This window comes from Amia ocellicauda, chromosome 21 (assembly GCF_036373705.1).
Source record: "Amia ocellicauda isolate fAmiCal2 chromosome 21, fAmiCal2.hap1, whole genome shotgun sequence".
Taxonomy (NCBI): domain Eukaryota; kingdom Metazoa; phylum Chordata; class Actinopteri; order Amiiformes; family Amiidae; genus Amia; species Amia ocellicauda.
Genome location: NC_089870.1, coordinates 20502258 through 20522283, shown reverse-complemented (window position 1 = coordinate 20522283; position 20026 = coordinate 20502258). Strand labels below are relative to the sequence as shown.

Genomic DNA, 20026 nt, shown 5'->3' with positions numbered 1-20026 from the left:
AGGTGTCTCCAAGGCCTTTTTGATACCAGAGGGGATTTTGCGCCGGCTAGAGGAAGCAGGAAGAGAAATCGTGAAGCGCTTGATAGAGGCACAAGATTATCATGTTTTCTAAAATGGTTTGCCGTCGTTATAGCGTTCAATTTGTGTTGCGTGTGAATGGGAAATGGATGACCTCAGTCGGGGGATACATGGGGCACAGAGTGGGTACACAGCCGGCAGCTGTATTGGCCTAATAAATGCCGCTGCGATTTTTTTTTTTTTTTGTCAGACTAAAAGCAACTCGGCTGAATTGTCAGTCTCTCATCCTCTGCAGTGAAAATGACCCTGTTTATGGCGGTAATGGCAGTTGGAACCGTCCATTACGGCGTCGGGGCTAAATGACGGCTTCAGTCAGACTTGATTGGAGGCTTGCTGGGGGTTGCTAGGATACTGCTTAATAGTCCTTTAGTAACCAATTATCTCCCCCCCCCCCCAGGCCTTTCAGAAAGCAGCCACTTGTGCCGGCCTCACCTGGGCAGGTCCGTGGTCCGCTTTGCTCTCGGGAACCCGATGCCAATCGGCTTATTGACTTCCAATTAAACCGAAAGAGAGGGTCAGGCGCTCCTTCCCGGCTAATTGCATTTTGGTTAATTGGCTTCCCGTTTTGCACAGTGGCACTCGGACAGGTGGTGGTGGCTGTGCGCTGCTCCCCCATAAAGCTTCCTCCTAATTGCAGTTTTAATTAAAGCAGTAAAGCCTGCTCCTGTGAGGGCAGATTTTTGCAAATGAAAACCAAAACTTGTGCCTAATCGTTTCATGTGTGTATCGGCGCAGAGATTGACAGGAAGTCCGTTCTGAGGGCGTTTTAGTACCGTTCCCTATAGCTTCTCACTCGAACAGAAAGCCCTTTTGTTTCTCCATTTCTATAAACATTTTCTTTTTCATAACCCTGGGGCTGTTTGGGTTTTTGTAACATCTTCCCATGAAGTGTAATGAGATTCTCAAAGGCCTCACTTTGTTCACACGGAGTGCCCTGATCACGGGGCGGGTATTTTGAGGATCAGTCGTCTTTTCTCAGGGATTCCATTCAGAGTTTTCGCTTTTGTTTTTTTTTTTGTAGCTTGTTTACTACTTTATTGGTTGTATAATGTTATTGAGAAATCTGGTGTAGATCCTAGCATTTCCTGAATAATCAGGGTGTAGGTTTGGCTGCAGTCTAATGCAGATTCCTCCTGATGCTCTCAAATGTGCAGCACTTCATTTTGGATTAGTTTGTCTGAAATGCTAGAATTTAGGCCTATATTTTAGCCGTGCCGCATCTCCTCCTGGACTCCCGTAGATCAGAGCTTCTTCTGAGCGAGAGAAACGCAGAATCGCTCAAGTGCCGTCCTGTCCGCAGGTCGCTGCCCTCTGACCGGTTGACTTTTCCATGCGTTACTCAGGCTAATTTTATTTTTGACCTTGAACAGATGGCAAGTGCTTTGTAGAGGATTTCTTATCACCAGATTCCCCCGGTGACATCTGGGAAGTTATTAATTAAGATGGGGATGTTTATTGACTGTTTACATCTTACAAACGGAAATTCTCCTGGTTTCCTCGGTTGAAAAGACCTGAAAGGGAACAGACGGGGGGGCGGTTTCGATCCCGTGCTCTGTGACTAACACGGCATTGATCTTCATGACTTCTGAGCTCAATCGGTTCGGTAAATCGGTCCATTTGAGGAGGCGTTGATGTTGCGCCCCGTTAGCACGTCTTCTCCACACAATGGATGAACAGTAGTTTCGCCGGTTTCCAGGAAGCGTGTGCCTATTAGCTTAAATGCGTTGAATGGACGCCACGCAGCTGTGCGAGATGAAGGTAATTGTATTGAATGATTATAATTGACCCTCGGTGCCGTCTTGGGAAGAGGAGTCCGCCTGTCGTAGTGATGGGACAAGCGACTCGCAGTGAGAGACTAATAAGACTAAAAGCTCAGGATGAGTATTAACACGCACGCACACACCCCCACGCACCATTTTATAAGTATCTCTCGTAGGAAGGGTTTCTTCAGGAGTGTAAAATTAGCCCTGTTGGTTTTATTCCAGCTAGCCTGCACTCAACTCCTCTAGCCTTTAAGGAAGCTTTGGGTCTCCAGCTGAAATTGTGTGCCGAATAAACAAACCAACACAGAGCCCTACAAATACACAAGACTACACTCCTGCTGTCAGACTCCTGCTCCAAGGCCGAATTCTCGTTCGATGTGCATACAGTCGGTCTCCCTAATGAGCAGAGCCAGATCGGTTACGGGGGGTGGATTGGATTCGGTACACCGTGCGATCTCAATCATGCATGCCCTGCGCTGCTCCTCCTCCCCTCTCTCTTCCCTCCGAGTGCTGCGGCGCTCAAGGTGAACGAGACGCATGCGAGAGCTCGGCTCCTCGGCGCTGTAATTAAAGTGCGTTATTACACGGCTAGTTTAATTCCCGCTTGACTCCTGAACTGGGTTGAAATTATAATGGAGCTCAGCCTGCGGGGCCTTGAGGACACTGCAGAGCTTTTCTTTTAGTGTACGTGCGTGTCTGTGTGTGGGCCACGTCTGGTCTTCATTAAATCTTGCCAGTGTTTTGGGACACTGGGTGCTTTGGCACGTCTTGCGCCGTTCACAGGAGTCCCATATTTAATTTCGGAGTGGCACCCATGTTTCCCTGACTGTGTTGTGGCTAGTCTGTGTAGTGGGTTTGATTCAGGGCGCAGGGTGCGAGTGCTGGGATTCGATAGCCGCAGGTGTGTAGCAGTTGGTTTGGTCTTGCGGGCAGTGGTTGGCACGGTACTGGGCGCACTGGGATGCGGGCAGGAGTAAGATGGAGGCGGTGTGTTCGTCTGTGCTTTATTCCAGTCGGCTGCGTGACTCGGAGCGATACCGCGGCGCAGCAGTCCTCCAGTGATAAAAGGAGGGTGCTTGTCGTAACCTGCTGGCCGTGATTTCACTCAATTCCCCGGTATAAAAGGCTGTGGTGAGTTACTGGCACCTCAAGCATCCCGGTGAGTTGGTGTTCAATAGAGACATGATGGCAGGTTGCAAATATGTTGTACTTTTTCAGGAGTGAGTCACTTCCATTACCTGCCGAGCATGAGCCCGCAGGCTGCCTCGTTTAGCTTCCATTTCTGCCCCCGTTGCCACGTTTAAACCCCCAATGTCCTTAATGGTCTGTTGGAAAGACGTTCGTTTTTGTTTTTGTCCAGCAGTGAGGACCGTTCAGTTCCAGCAAAATATTCCTAGGGTGTTGCCGTGACCTGGTGCCGTTGCTGTCGGGGCAGAGGACGGGGAATGAGGAGGATGCGGCCTCCTTGGTCTCTGGAGGTCCCTGCTCTCGCCTGGCTGATCCCGGACCCCCTCGATTTTAATTGAGAGGGGTTTGTGGGGTGTTTTTAATGTCTCGTTGGCATAGTAGCCGCACTTTAATCAGTGTGCTTGTGCAGGGCTTGAAATATGGCGTTGGGCTGTGAGAATCATGCATATTTCATGTTTCTCCCACAAATATATTATGCCACACATTTCCTGACCTAGTGTTCTAAAATCACTTGCAATCTCCCGGGACAAGAACAGCGAAATAAAGACCCTTTTATCTCATTCTGATTGGATCTGGATGCTCAAATTTGCATACACCCTGAACGCTCGCATAGATCGTATTGTGCTTTAATCATGTTATCTGATGTAAGACCCGGCCTTGCCAAGATCTGTGATGGAGAGAAGCATGCGAGGGAGCTAGTCCAGGAAGAAAAAAAGGGTGTGACTTGCAATCTGTGTTCCAGCGTTAGAAAGGGACCCCTTAGTGTCGGGAACAGAGGAGCACCAGTCGGCGAGTTAATGTTGTAAAATCATTGTTGGTTCAATGGAGTCCCCCGGCTGTTCAAAAATGTCAAACTACCTAGCTTATAGTACATGTGAATGACTCGGGTTTATGGGAAATGCACAGGGCCAGGAGATCTGGACAGTTCTGTGAGGAACAGCCCTGGGATTTGGTTCAGCATGAATCTGAACAGCTTTGGTCGATCTGGGCCATATGTGCCATTTAGACCAGTTTGTTTGTGTTAAGAATGTAGAGTGAAGCCTTTCCTATTAAGGTGCTCATCTCCCCCTCAAAAAAAAAAAAAAAGTTTAAATCCCTGCCTTTTACTGGCTGCAGAAGAAACCACCCCCCACCCCATTCCCACTCCAAAAATGAGAATTGAAGCTCTGTGTATAGTCCTTTTTGTGCCAAGCTTCTGTGCCGTGGTGCTGGGCTATATTACACAGGAGTTACTAGTCTGTTGCTATTCAGTCTGTCCTTCCCTTTGAGTACGGTAACGCATGTTGATCGTACCGAGGGGGTTATCTTTTGCATTCAGCTAATATTTAGCTTTCAAATGCATAAATACGATTTTTAGAAGATTGGCACTGTGCAAAACGTTGGACGGGGGGGTGGTTACAAAGCAAATCTGCTAATATACACCAGGAGGCTTTGTTTCTCATGCCTTCGGTCCAATCTCAGCTGCCCATTGCGGAGCTCTGATCTTAAATGTGTAGGATAGACTTTACAACCATTATTCATATTACTGACATCTTGTTCCCTTCCCCCAGCTGCTGCTGCGATCGCTGTTCTGCGCTGGTGGGACGTCGGTCTCCAGGTCTATAAATCGAGGCGATCGTGCCAAGCTGCCGGAGATTCACGGGGCTACGGTACAAGCCCCCACTCTCTGAGGGTGACTTTGCGAGGCAGGAGATGCACTTTGCTTTTCATGGCGTGAATATCATTGACCAGTTTTTCCAAGAATAGGGAGCTTGTCAGCCCCTTTAAAGCTTTTGTTGCTGTGCCATTCACCATAACAATAATCTTGACTTGCCCATTGTCCGCTCCGTCGTGTCAAGGAAGGGGCGGGGGACGGGGACGGCGACTGTTTGAATAAAATGTCAGTCCTATCGAGTATTGGTATGGGAACTGTTTATCTAGCTGGAGAGTGCGATTAACCCAGCCCGGTTAGTTCACGCGTCCTCGGTGACTCAACCCTCCGCAAACCGCTTTCTCCCGCCCGTGGGCCGAGGATGTCTTGCAGTAGTTTTTTTTTTTTTGGCTGCACCATTCCCTCGCTCGTCCTGGGAAGATCCTCCACAACAAAAGGTTCTTCAGCCTTTCAATCGGCACTATAATGATCAAGAGATGAGGGCATTCACATCCCCGCTGAAAGGGATCCGCTAATCCTGACGCCACCCAGACAGCAGCCCTTGCTACACTGGTGTGGCACCTGGCGTGGAAACGCAACATTGCAATTAAACCGAAGTTGGAAAACAAACCCAATATACACTCGCCTAAAGGATTATTAGGAACACCTGTTAAATTTCTCATGAATGCAATTATCTAACCAACCAATCACATGGCAGTTGCTTCAATGCATTTAGGGGTGTGGTCCTGGTCAAGACAATCTCCTGAACTCCAAACTGAATGTCTGAATGGGAAAGAAAGGTGATTTAAGCAATTTTGAGCGTGGCATGGTTGTTGGTGCCAGACGGGCCGGTCTGAGTATTTCACAATCTGCTCAGTTACTGGGATTTTCACGCACAACCATTTCTAGGGTTTACAAAGAATGGTGTGAAAAGGGAAAAACATCCAGTATGCGGCAGTCCTGTGGGGGCGAAAATGCCTTGTTGATGCTAGAGGTCAGAGGAGAATGGGCCGACTGATTCAAGCTGATAGAAGAGCAACTTTGACTGAAATAACCACTCGTTACAACCGAGGTATGCAGCAAAGCATTTGTGAAGCCACAACACGTACAACCTTGAGGCGGATGGGCTACAACAGCAGAAGACCCCACCGGGTACCACTCATCTCCACTACAAATAGGAAAAAAATCTCCATCAACTGCAAGATGCTATCCTATCAATATGGGCCAACATTTCTAAAGAATGCTTTCAGCACCTTGTTGAATCAATGCCACGTAGAACTAAGGCAGTTCTGAAGGCGAAAGGGGGTCAAACACAGTATTAGTATGGTGTTCCTAATAATCCTTTAGGTGAGTGTAGGTGTGGACCTCAGTGCCGGCACCTGTCTTGATTACAACCTTCCCAGCCAATTTTTATCTCCCTGTCGAACTCTGTTCTGCTAATGTAGCCGTTGTCCAGGTGTGCCATCGTCCTTAAAACCATTGTTCAGTCTGAAGAAGTGTCACCTGCTTCTGGAAACACCTTCTCTGCATCTATTTGTGTATTGATCTCTTCTGTATTGGCTGGACGTGAATGCTGAGCCCTGTCCTCTCCACAGTCATAACCTCTAATGCTGGGGGAGGAAGGAGCTCCTCACAGCTGCATGATTGATCCTGCAGTGCTATTCTTCTACCTTTTGAAAAGGAGTGGCCCGGGCCCACCGAGGTCACCCTCTGCTTGTGTTGCCTGCTCCGAGACCAAGTCTAGACTTGTCTGTCTTCCACACGGCTGTGCTGGTTGACTGGTTAGCTGTTACTGGGTCTCCTCACTCTCTCCTTCGTCTGGGAAACAAAACTCAACAAAACCGTGATGGGGGGGTGGAAAGAGAAGAGGGATTGAAACCGGGCTTGTGCGAATGATGCCGTTCCCATGTGGAGGAGCAGAAAGGTCAGCCTTATCTGCATTTTAAATTTCCCCTCCCTGTCCCTTTTGTTAATTCACACGTTTGATTGATAAATGTGCCGGCAGCGGCTTTGTGTGCCGATCTCGGTTCGGGAGGAGGTGTGTGTGCGGAGTTAACACGTTACATTAACAAACCCGGCCACGGTTCACGGCGCTGGGATTGTTTATCTTGTAATAAATAGAGAGGGAGAGAGAGGGAGTGTGTGAGGGTGAAGAGGGGGAAGGGAGGAGGCTGTGAGGCAGCTTTGACGCCTACATTTACAAAGTTGATAATTGCATGCTAAAATTAAAGCGGCAGATTTGTTTGCAATTACTATACTGGAGAGAGAAACGCAATTGTATCATCTGTAGATAGTTTTCCAAACCTCAGGATTGTATCGCAATGCAGTATCTTCAGAAACTGAGACTGGAAATGCAGATGCCAGGTTCTGGAACATTTAAAATTATCTCCTTCACAAAATAATGGTCCACATTTAGATTAAACCTGGGCCTCAGTCACAGGACCTTCTCTGAATAAATACCTCAAATCTGATGGATTCTTTTAGTTGTGTAGGTGCAAGACATCCGTCAAGCCATTCCCCATCAAGCACCGTTTGGGAATTGGCAAAAGCATTTAAATATGCAGCCCCGCCCCCCCACACCTTGGAGGAAGCTGCAGCAATAATTCACGTCTCCCGTGCGGTCGGTCTCTGATAACACACGGCTCTGGGGAACGGTCTCGGTCTAATTAACAACCGAAAAGAGGAAAATCCTTCATAATCTCCTAATTGGCTCGGGTGTCGTGCCTTTCATCTTAATTAAAGATTGCCATTTACACAGGCGGCCCGTGGGGGTCCCGCACAAGGCTGAGCGGCGGTTTGGGGTTAATTTGGAGAGTCTGCCACTCTCACTCACTACAGGCTGTGTTAATTGCCTTCAGTTTTTCATGACAATTAGAAAATTGGCCACTTGTTTCTCGAATGCTTGAGTGTCTGTGAGGTCTGAAATCGTGCAGAAAGCGGGGTCCCGGGCCCAGGAAACTGCAGAACAGGAAGTGGCACCTGCCAGGACGTGCCCTGTGCCGTCCTGCTGAAGAGCCGTGATCCAAATCTGTCGCTTTCCCGCAAGCCTCCCCTCTCAAGCCGCAGCGCAGGAAACGGGCTCCCGGCAGCCCCAGAGCCGAGTCCTTGGGCAGGGAGAGACGGGCAGGATGTAGCAGCTCAGCCCTCCCCCCCTCTCTCTCTCATCCTCCAACCTCTGACCTCTGCTCTGAATGCAGGAGGGGACGGGGAGGTTCGGTATGGGGAGGAGGGGGTGGCCTTTATTCCGCTGCCTCGGGGAGATAACGCCTGTGAGAAACCTCTGCCTGCTAAAGTCAGCCGGGGCTTTTATCGGGAGTGCTGGTGAGAAGCTCGTTCAGCCGCTGATAGGGTCGCTGACCTCTGCCGATTCCTGACGAAATAATGGGCCGCTGCAGGTCTGATGGGGAGGAGGTGGGGAGGTAGAGCGAGAGGGAGGGATCCCAGTGCTACTGCAGCATCTGTAGGATTGAAGCATCTCCCTCTCCTGCCAGGAAGGGCTCGTGATATTCGATACTGGTGGGATCTCAGCTCGCACAGGAGGCGGGGGGCTGGCAGAGACCTGGAGCGGCCGGCCGGCCAGCCAGCCAGCGAGGGATGACAGTTTAACCTTGGGATGGGAAGAGCGCAGGAGTGGATGCTGCCTCTCGTAATGTAATAAGTCACAGCGGGGAAATGCGTGCCTGGCTTTCCGTTTCCTCTGGTTGACACCCAAGAGGAACTGACTCTGAGGCACGGATTGAATCCCGCTTTCCCCCGCTGGGTTCGACTCCTGCTCCTCTGACATTGTGAGGCTTTGTTCAGACCCACAAAGTGTCTTTCCTTTACATCTGTAAGGCGGCCTCTGTCTCCTGCCTCAGCTTTGTAAAGAGGGTTTGGTGGGGGGGTTGGGTTATAACAGGGCCTCATCCTATGGGTGTCTGCAGAACTATCCCTGCTTTCATCGAGGTCCTTATTGTTGCCTGTCAGACACTTTTGAAGCCGTCCTGCCCTGGAATAAGAGGGGGAAGGGGGGCAACCACTAAAAATACCTTTTGAATTTGACTATTTTTAGCACATTGCTGCTCTCACTGAGTGGATTGGACCCCAAATGTCTTTATTATGCCCCTGTTGAGCGAGGGACACCAGCAAAGAGATTAACTTAAAACGGGGGAAGTACAGGACCGTTTGACGAATGTCCCGTCTTTAATTAGCATGGACACATTGGCAATCCATACTTTTTTTGCTCCAGGATGTTTTCCATTCCCCCCCAGACTTGTGTGTGCTGAGGGCACTAGGTGGGCAGGGACTGTGGCACGGGGGGAGAGGAGAGATGCTCTCAGCTGGTTTATAATTCGGGTTTCTGTCTGTACTTGCCTGTGCAGGCTGCTGGTATTCTCCGCTTCCACACCTGCATAAAAATGATAATCGGTTATCTATGTAATGTCGGCAATCGGCACGCAAGCTACGGCTACGGTTTTGGCAGATATTTCTCGACCTGGGAGGGTTTTAGTTTGCAATGTGCCTTTCTAAATCTGTAAGAATGTGTTGACCTTGCTTTTCAGTGCCTTCTGGTCCTCTGTTCCACATCTGAAGCGCCGTACAGGACTTTGTCTCCTGCGCTGCCCGTGTCCCCCTCTCCCCTCCCCCCTCATTCCCTTGTTCGCCCCGTTTGGGCAGCTGTCACTAATCCAGCTAATCTGGGCTGAGTGTGGGAGCAGCGTTGTCCACCGACACCCAGGGACCCATCACCGTCCCACAGATACGGGCTTGGGGGGAGGGGGCTTCGGTGCGTCGCAGGATGACTTTAGTGTCGCGTCTTTTCGGGAGGCATCTGCTGCACTTCTGAATCAGTGTTGGGAAGCCCAGGCAGCAGCCGGGGACACTTTTCTTCAATCGTCACCAGAAACGGCCCCTCACTTCCTTTTCTGTGTGACCGTAATAAATCTCTAACTGTCCAATAAACTACTGCACCATGACTGTAAACCTCGTGGTAGGACTGTGGTCTTTATTAAACTCAAGACCTCAGTTCACCCAGAACAACAACCCCCCTTGCCTGCTTTTTATAAAGGCATTTTTAGAGCCAACAATCTCCGAACTGGATTGTTTCTCGTGTTGACGGGTTTTTATCCCTTTCCATGCCCCCATTTCCAGAAGGTGTTTCACAGGGGTCATATGACATATATCCAACCCTAATGCTGAACGTTGTCCCTTGTTTTTGAGAGAGTAGGTTTAACAAAAGCTGCCCAGTCCTGCTGTGTCCCAAACTCTGATCTAAAGAGTGACAGATGGGGCAGATAGGGTCACCAAGCGAGGCTTTGTCTAGGGTGAGGTGGGCTGCTTTCTTACACATTGTCGCCACGAACCAAAGGGAAATCAGATTTGCTCGCATGGGAATCTCTCTTCCCCCTCCCCAGGTTGAATGTCCTGCTGATTTGGTTTAAAGACCATCCCCCCCCCAACATCCTGGCATTGACTTATCTGAGAAGTTAACTAAGATGGGGATATTTTAATGCTTTTCATGCACAAATGGAGTGCTCTGCCACAATGTAAATCTTAATTTGCATGTTTTTATTCCGACTGAGTTGAAACGAATATGGCAGCACTGCGTGTCGAACAGATGCTTCGCTTGGGAAGCGATCCATCGAAATGCATGCACACGCGATGCATGAACCCCCCCGGGGCTTTGTCTCCTCGAAATGCTGACATGTCCTCCTTTTACTTTGCAGCGGGCGTACACCTTGATCGTGGAAGCCTGGGACTGGGACAACGAGACCAAGAGCAGTGAGTACATCTTTTTAATGGCTTTTGGAGGTGAAGGAAGTCCAAAACGCAGTGCAGTGCAGCACTGAGGGGGCTGTGAGGTTTATTAGCCACTCGAGCTGTGAGGGGAAGGGCCAGGTATCCAATTGTGCTTAGTTTTCCCGGGTGCGTTACGGAGAACTTTTTAAAGAGATGCCCAGACTTGCTAGTGCCGTGATCTGACTTCCACAGAAATGCAGGGATTTGTTGCCTTGGCAGGAGAGAATCGGGATGAGATCCTACAAACTTTCAGAGTGGGTGATAAGTCCTGCATTTGATACTCTTATGCTGGGTTGTACTAGGTTGTTGACCAGTTCGTGGCAACTCCTGTGTGTGTTGTGATGAATACAGTAGTGTTTTTGCGTACATACTTTTTAAACACTTCTGCTGTGATGCAGAGCCATTCATGGAAATAAAAGGTAAATAGAGGTCTTGGACACATCCAAATGTTTCCAGGACAATCTTTGCTCTATTTTTGAGGGCTGTCAGTGCTGCCGGCCGTGGCTATGAAATAATCGCATCCCCTTGAAGGTTGCAGTGTAACATTTCGGAAGAGGAAGCCCGGGTTCAAAGGGCCGGTGTCGTGGCTTTATTCAAGGCTGTGTGATTCCCAACGCCGTCACACTGCGGGGAGGGGAGGTGCGAGATGCCGAGTCGAGGCCACTTCAGCCCTATCTGAGCGCCCTGCCTGGGTGTCTGAGCACCCTTGTGCCCTGGCGACGTGTCCCTCTCTGTGGAGTGAGTGTGTGCTGATGGCCTGGGCCTGGTGGGGGGGGCTGGGCTCTGACAGCGTGTCGCCGCTGAGAGGAGAGATCTGGATATTGGGGGAGGGGGTCCCAACCAAACGCTCTGCAAAGGCAGGCTTTTACATTCTGCATTTGACCGCTAGTTGGAAAAGGCCTTGGAGAGTCCCCTGTACTGCTGGGCTTAAATAAAGCATAAGACGACAAAAGCCCTTTTCGTTGGGGAATGAACCAGGAATTAAGTTTCCTAATGAGTTTAAATCTCTCTCAATCCTTTTTATAATAGCCGAGCTTGGCTGAAGCCGAGTCGGCCAGAGGTCTCTTTGTGTGTCTCGGGGCTGCTGGCTGTGTTGATCTGCAGCTGTATCCTGTTATTATTCTGCTGTCTGTTTGTGTTCATGCTTTTTTTTTAACCGCCGGGAGAAAAAGGTTAATTGAGGCATTTTAATGTGTTTGGAGAGGGTAGTGTCTTGGGGGTCCAAGAGAAAAGCACCAACTGTACTTCTGATTGGCTCAAGTAAGGGATTAAAACTCCTGCATTGTTTTTGTTTATAAAGAGTAGGTAACGGTTTTATTTGATCTGCTTCTGACAGTCAATTTTGAACAGGACTTCAGTGACCTTGGCTAAAATCTGTCTGAGGGCGTTCAGGTGAAATACGACAGGATAGATGTGACCAATCCCCAGGGTGAAAGCTGGGACCTTCTCTCCAGTACAGCACAGTAACTATGGTCAGGGCTGGTAGACTGGGGCCAGGGAGATCTTGGTAAGGCTAGATGTTGAGTATGCATGCCTAAAATAGCTTCAAAGCAGGTGTCTCCTAGCAAAGTTGCCAAGGTATTTTCTTTGCAGCAACTGGTCCGTAATTGAGCAGTTCTTTGAAAGGCCTGAGTGACTGTGATTGATCCGGCTCAGTTGTGCTTTCCACGTTCGAGATCTCGAACGCTGTACTGGGCCTCTGTAAACGTGTGGTGGATGTGTAGCTTAACGTTAACCCCGCCGAGTTCAGCGCAGACGCTCTCGCGCCGCTTAGCTTTCGCTTAGTCTCTCGGTCTTATTTTTTATGATCGTTTGGCCAGACCAGGCCGGTTTCTGGTGAGCGGTCGTGATTTCTCGTCTCGAGCGCGTCTGTGGTCGCCAGTCGGCTCCACGCAGGGGGGAGCTGAACATCAAACGGCTGCGTGTTTTCCCAGTGTGAGTAATGGAGGAGCCCGGGTCTCCAGACTGTAAAGCACCCTGTAATCCAGGCCATCCAATCCTCCTCACCGGCTGTTTGCTCTCCAAACACGGCCAACCGGCCGACGGGAGGCTGTCCTTCTGCCTGCAGCTATTCTCGTGGTCCTGGGCCTCGTGCCGTCGTGAATCACAGCTTTACCACAGCTTTGTTTGCGTAGCTTTTGTTTTTTGCTGTCTGAATACACTTCAGTTCAGCTGTCCGTATCGGTGAAGTGTTTTGTGCCGGACTGTGTGCACATAGAATTTTAGGTGGCAAGATATCCTTCCTCCACTTGGCATTTTTAGTCTTGACAAGAAAATGTATAAAGTGGTGCTCAAATTTATTCCTCCATCTTTTCCCACCATGTCTTAAAGTCGTTAGTCTGAAAAGTGCTTGGATACCATGTTGGAAATTAGTTTAAACCTACAGGGGGATCCTTGCTCCCAGACTATGCCCTCCTCTCCCTTCAGACGACGAGCGGGGAAATAGTACAGATCGCGGCATCTGCAGAGGTCTGAGGCACTTTGTGAGGGGCAGCGCCCGAGGAAAGGGTGTGAATGATGTAGACCTTTTTATGGGATTCCTTTTGATGAGGGCTTGTCCTGTGGTTTTGATGACTTTCCTCTTGAGTTTTGCCCGGGGAGTTACGGCACGAAGAGGCTCTGAGTGAAGCCCGGCCGACGGCCCAGGAATGCGGGCAGGAATACCGACGTACCACACGATTTATAGCTCTAACTTCTGAAGCACCTGGGGGCACAGCCTGTGCTGGGGCGTCTGCTCAGCCAGATCCTAGTTTTATGCAATCGAGGGGGTGGATTTTATTCTCCCCTACCTCGCCTCTGCATTGCACAGGTGAGGTGGAGAGCTCTGGCCCGGCGGCTCGTTGGTGGTGGCATCTCGTGATGCAGGACAGCAGTGAGATTCGTCTGCAGAAGTCCAGTTTGAACCCCTTCAGATTATTCTCTGGGCCGTGGTTTGTAATCGGTTCCTATTTTCTAGTTTGACTGCCACTATCGTCTGCACATCTGCTGGGTGGGGAGGTAGAAGCCAGCAGTCGGGGTGTAATTTCAGTGTAATTTGTGTGTGGGCATGAAAGTGAGGGTACCTACAGAGTGACATATGGCATGCTCACGGTGCTGGCAGGCCCGGTCATCTTGGAGTGAGGAGATGTGTCGGAGGAGTTTTAGTTTGACTTCTGGAGAATGCCACTAAGATCTATGGCTTGTAGCTCTTCACTCACTGTGCAGTAGGAAAGAGAAGGTCTTGTAAAGGCAGGGAGGTTAAAAGATTGTTTTCTTACAACCTGGACGAGTATGTGTGCCTCCCAGTTTATATTTAGCCAGCCTATTGCCCTGTAAACCACTTGGTTGCTAAAGGGTCCGTTTCTGCCATCCCGTCGGGTGGTGAGCTTCTGTCCTGCTATCTCTTGCATAATACCAGCACAGGGTTCGAACAATGGCCAAAACCCTCCTGGTCCTTCGAGTATTCGGACGTGCCCCTCCATGCGGGGGCCATGCAGTGGCGAGGAGCGCAGACACCGGGCTGTGCCGTCAGGATGCAGGGCCTCGCTGTGCCGTGGAGCAGGAAGGAGCCTGTTATTAGATGTTTACCCTGCAGGAAGCTCGCTGGCCCGCTCTGTGTTTAGACATTAAACAGAATTGCGGCGCACTTCGCTGCATTGTTCTTTATCTGGAGCACCAGAGCTATTTTTGTTGTTGTTCCTTAATTCGTCTGACATTGTCGTTAGAAAGCCTGATGGATACCGTAGATTCTCTCTGGAGGCAGGAACGCTTGGGAGGAAACGGCCGGCCCGCCGATCTGCAGCAGTTTTTAGACTCCCCGAGCTCTGGAATCTGTCGCAATCCTGGCGCTGGACGGGGAGGGCGTTTATGGCTTTAATTGCGTACGTGAACAGGAGGGGGGGGGGGGGATGCGCTGCAAGGTTATTTTTCACAAACTCTAAAGTGCGCCGGGTTTAAAATTTTAAAAGCTGTTGCATAAACATTGGGGGGAGAAGTGGCTGATGAAATCTATTGAAGTGCTCCGACGCTGCAGGTTTTCAGAAACTCAAATGCTCTAACACGGACACAGCGGCAGGTATAAACCAGTCTCCCGCGTGGCTGTGGATCGCTCTGAAATGCAGACAATTATCTGGTGATTGACATCCTGAACCCCTCACATCCCCTCACCCCTCAAAACATCCTCCGTGTGCGAAATCCTCCTGCTCTGAAAGCTGCTTCTGAAATCGAGCACGTTCTGTGGAAAATAGAAAATGATCGGTACTGAAATCATTGTCTGGTTTTCCAGGGCGTACTCTTCAAGTGTTAGGCTATTAGGGGAGAGAGAGAAACAAAAAGCCTCTCTAAACTCATTGGCAGTTGGCTGCACCTCAGACAGTAGGTCACACACATTTTGAAGTGTATGAATGTTGTGTTGGAGACTTGTCAAGTCAACGAATCAAAGTTGTATTTACAGAACTGCATCTAGAATTTTTGCCTTTGTGGCGAAGCGGAGGTTTGCGCTGCAGTGGAAAACCACTCGGTAACTCATTTTGTCAGCCCGTGTGAGTGAAAGGCCCGGTGCCGGACCTGTCAGGGTGGTGTATTTTAATGGTTGTGCGAGGGTTGTGTAACCGGAGCCCATGCGCCAATTAGTCCCCCTGCGGATGAGTCTTTATCTCGCCCTGCACTGATGCTGCCCCACGCCTGCATGGTGGTCCGCTGGCCTTTGTGTAATCTTTTATAGAGAGGCTCTGGGTGCAATGTTTGCATACTCTTCTGGGTAGACTTGTGCTGGGGGAGGCCAGGGGGTTTGTCAGGGTGGTGGTGGTGGGGGGTCTTAATTCAAGGCCTAGCTGCGTCCATGTCTTGGTTGCTAGGCGGGTCGGCGTTCCTCTACCTTGAGAACAGAGGAGGCCCTTCCGATTTCAGTTTGTTCCAGTTCCTTATCATTTCCTCCTCGGCTCCAAGGCGAGCTGGATGGACTTCCTGAGAGCGAGGCTCACAAAGCAGGGAAGCTGCAGCGCGGTTATCAAGCCCCGTGGTCTACACCCTGTCTCGGACGCGCGGCGGCGACGTGACAGACTCGGAAAGTGCAGGTTCCCAGGCAAAGGTGCAGGCATTACCGACTGTTAATTCATGGCTTGTTTTTTGTCCCCCCCCCGACTCTCTTGCATGGCTAGACCCCGAGTTGCTCATCGAACGCGCCATCCACACCGGCATGATCAACCCCGGTGACGAGGGCCAGACGCTGCAGCACAATGGCGCCACGGCCAGCTTCGAGTACCGCATACGGGTGAAATGCGATGAGAACTACTACAGCAACACCTGCAACAAACACTGCAAGCCCAGAGACGACTACTTCGGCCACTACCTCTGCGATCAGTTCGGGAATAAGCCGTGCATGGAGGGCTGGATGGGCCCGGACTGCACGACAGGTAACCCCCCCCCCCCCCAAACCCTTTGGGAATCGAGGCTAAACGGAGTCTCTGTGTCCCTCCCCTCCCCCCCAGACTGTCTCGCTCCAGAGACCCCCCTGTCACGCAGAGCAGAGGTGGCTTCTGAGAAATGACGAGCCTGTTTTAGTTCAGGGCGGACAGGCTGTTGACCTGGATTCTTGATGTGCTCTCACGGGCCGGCACGGTGATTTATGGATTTGACCCGTGTTTCTCCTTCTCCTGTTTTATAGGCCTGTCATGTCCAGTGCCGTAACAATGAGTGATCGGTGTCTGACGTCTACATCTGAGCTGGACTTACTCCGCTCTCATGGAGACTAAAAACAAAAGAGAAACTGGTTCACGATTTAAGAATCCAGAGAACTGCTTGCTTTTGCATTTCTGTGTTCTTTCCAAATATTTCCAGTGCCTCTGGACTCCAGACCTGTTTCCCATCTGTTGGGGTAAAATTGCCTCCTATGTATTGTATATACCCACTGTATAACTGTTAGAAAATATAGGAAACTTTCCAGTAAGTTACTAGTTAGGAACTGTGAGTTATTCATAACTTTACTTATCTATGTCTTATGCACACTGCTGAAATAGCCTGCAGCTGTGGCAGACACAAAGTTTGTTCGTACAGTATGTGCTACACTTTCCCCTTCCCGAAACACAAATATAGTATGGGTTACACACATCCTCGGACAATAACATTCCCACGAGGCATGACGTGTGCACCTGCTTGTGGGAACATTGCAAACCTTTTTCTTTCCCAAATGCATTAGCCAATGAATCCGTACTATTATGTTGTGTAGCTACGTATCGGGACTGCCCCGTAACTGTCACTGAAGATGTTTGTTAGACTGTATAAAGGCTGTGTGAAACTTTCAATAAACGGAAGATAAACAAACGGACTACTGCTGTGTCTGTGCATTTTTCTTCCCGAGCGCTCGTCTCTCCTGCTGAAAAGTCTCCCCTGTAGCTGAAACGCTGACTGGCCCGACTGCCTGATTCACTGGGATCCGAAGGGTTGCTTCAACTGAAGCGTTGTACCTTAACACCATCCCATCTTCATCAGTTTTAATTGCCTGAAATGCTAGCTAAGGTTGTTTTGTTGGAGCAATTTTAATATGTAGGCTTTTTCCCCACTGTTAAGTGTGGGAGAGGGACGAGAGGCAGTAAACGATGGAGGGAGGAGTTGACCAATAAACCATTCAGTGTCACTCAGATTCACACTCTGTGGCTACAACCATCCAAACCCCGTGTTTTCTCTTCCTTTTCCACAGCGATCTGTAAGCAAGGCTGTAACCTGTTGCACGGATCCTGCCAGACGCCAGGAGAATGCAGGTAAGATGCAACTTTTCTCAACCCTTTTCCCCCCAGTGTGTTTCATGCAATTTGCTTTTGTTAAAGAGTTGTACGCTCTTCTAGTTTGGACGTGCGTCAGGGGGCGGTGGGGGTATAGGCTATTAACCAGGTCCACCGAGACCTGCTCTACGCCTGTTAAGTGAAGCGTAAAGCAATTTTACAAGTTATTAGTCGCCTGGAATGAGACCATAAAACGATGGAGGTGTCGGTCCCGAGGTCAGCCAGGGACACGTGCCCAGCGACGCTACGAGCAGCATAACGAGCGCTAAACGACTCCGGGAATAAATTAACACGCCTTGTTAATTCTGTTCAACACGCATGTCGACGGATGTTCGCTTGTTACTTTCCCGTGAGTCCTGGCTTGCCCTCCGTGCCCCTGAACACTGTGGACAGCTGGGTGGGGCTTTTCCTGCACTAGGTGTGTGTGTATAGGATTGTTGACTCCTCTGTGTGTGTCGTGGTGAACATGCCTGGGTCTTCCTTTGCCGATGCTGGCTGGCAGAAAGTGCGAGTGTGTGTACGTATACTCGGGCAATAAATAGCCCAGGAATGCTTTCAAGTGGGTATGCGATGTAAGGTGAGAGATGGGCTGCTGGAGGATGTTTTCTGAGGGTCCTCTGTGCCAGATTGCTGCCAGGGCGTTGTGGTTCATGCTCCCCTGGGTGCTGCTCTCGTATGTGTCATGACTTTCTCGCAGCCCTGCAGCTCCCTGGGACACGTTTGGATTTTTTTATTTGGTCTTGTAGTGGTGCTAAACTCATAAATGCACCTCCAGGTTCTGAAGCAACGCAATTGTGAAGATATGGTCTGATGGCGACCGTGATCTTCATTTGAATGTGTCCCTGTTGATCTTTAGTAGGGATTAGAAATCTAAGCAACCGATTTTCATCAACGAGGCAGTCATAACAATTTCCCTGCCATATTTTCCTGCTCCGAAATGCAGTTGCGAGGCCATTGTTTAGCGCCGGTCCATCTTCCTGTTCCCCTCTGAAGGAATGGGTTTTCCATTCGCTGGAATTTATTTTCCCCTCTTGTCCTTTCCTGAAGTGATGCGTTCGCCCACGTCAGCGCGTCTGATTGAGCAATTCCTGTTGGTGTTTTGGCTGATACTCTGTGAGTGCGTGTCTCTTCCTCAGAAACGGGAAAGACCAAGAGGATCAGCGCACTGTCTGAACTGTAGCCGGATGACCCCCCTGTCAAACTTGAGGTTTCAGTTAACTCTCAATTAGTTGGATTTCTACTGCTGCCATTTGCACCCCTGACCTGTAACAAGTGTCGTTACTTTTTGACCTGTGTATTAAACTACTCTACCCAGATATAAGCCACTGAGTAAGATTTGTAAATGCATCTGGATTAAATGTGTATATAGAGGCGTCCCGGGCAGGGAGTGTGCTTGTGTTTGGTGCTGTCCTTCCCGTGACTTTCTGTCACAGGAAGCACAGACTTTTTACCTTCCCCACCGTGTTGGGAGTCCAGTGCGAATCCCACGTAGTCTCCTCCCAACTTGTAAACCGTCCCATCCCCCCGCCCCCTCAAGGGGTATTCTGACAGTGATTGAATGGATCGGGCTGCTCTTGACACACAACACCACACAGGTCGGCGTGCCCCTCCCTGTAACCACATCTCCAGGTCTATTTCACGCTTGTGGAGCCGAGCTCTTCCCTGTAACACTACCACAGCTGTATCCAAGCAACTATTGCTCGTACAGCCAGGGTGGTTTCGCAGATGTGGGGAGACCTTAATAAAGACCGGGAGGCCTTCGTTTCACTGGGCTATTTTGGAAGAGTCGCTGAAGGTATTTTAAGCAGGCTTGGCGGGGAGCCGTCTCTGCTGTGTGCAGAGGTCCCGTCTGTGAGTCGGGCCGGCAGTGCAGTACGTCTCACTGTACTCTACTGGTGTTTTATCTGTCTGGTGCAGCTTCGCACACAGCGCCTGAAATGCCAGATTTGAAGCCGCAGGGAGGCTAATAACATTCCAGGGAGGTTTAGCTGGCACAGGGATTTACCGGCGGTGGCATGCCACAATATTGTCTGGCGCATAGATTATATGGAGGGGCTCCGTAAAACTGCGATGTCTTGAACTGATGTGGTTACTGGTTCTACAGTTGGTAATGCGTGAATCAAAGCATAGTAATCGGCATCGTATCGGCAGTGCTGACGGCCCTTGGTGCATGTAAGGATTTGCTCTAGAACTGCCTTTTTTTTAATTATTTCGATGTAGGCGTCACAATGTCAACCGTGCAGTCCTGCAAGATCAGTCCAGTATCATGGCATGAATCTTGCTCTTCCACGGGCAGACTGTAGTAGCAGGCCGAGCTGCTTGTGTAGAGGCGTCCTATAAATAGCGCTGAGAGATCTGACGGGACAGCTGGGCCCCGGGCACCACTGGCCTTGGAATAACAGCCTGCTGCCATAAACCAACTGATTAGCTAACCCCTCGCTGGCCTCCCCCCTGCACCGGAGCTGCTCCTGGCCGCTGTGCCGGACCCCGGGGAGCTCGGCACTGACCACACGGTGCATCTCCGGCTCTGGCTGTGCGGAGGGGGGATGGATTAACCCTTTCAGGACGAGAACTTTGGCTTTTCTCTCCACCTCTCACTTTGACGAGTGTTTAACCTCCTTGTTTCTCTGACTGTGTGACTTTCACTACTATAATGCTGCTTCTGTCCCGTTTTGCAGGTGTCAGTATGGCTGGCAGGGCCAGTTCTGTGACGAGTGTCTCCCCTACCCTGGCTGTGTGCACGGCACCTGCGTCAAGTCCTGGCAATGCACCTGCGAGAAGAACTGGGGGGGGCTTCTGTGCGACAAAGGTACGCCGACACACTTCACCGC

The 20026-nt window shown here is 50.1% G+C and overlaps 1 protein-coding gene across 2 annotated transcripts in view; it reads left to right on the top strand.

Annotated features, from left to right (window-relative positions):
- The window catches only part of jag2b (jagged canonical Notch ligand 2b), a 36937-nt gene that overhangs the window by 4301 nt on the left and 12610 nt on the right, over positions 1-20026 (top strand). For both annotated transcript variants that reach the window (XM_066694101.1, XM_066694100.1), the window contains exons 3-6: positions 10365-10419; positions 15576-15830; positions 17114-17174; positions 19874-20004. In XM_066694101.1, coding sequence (XP_066550198.1) covers positions 10365-10419; positions 15576-15830; positions 17114-17174; positions 19874-20004 — 502 coding nt within the window. The remainder of the gene's footprint in view (positions 1-10364; positions 10420-15575; positions 15831-17113; positions 17175-19873; positions 20005-20026) is intronic.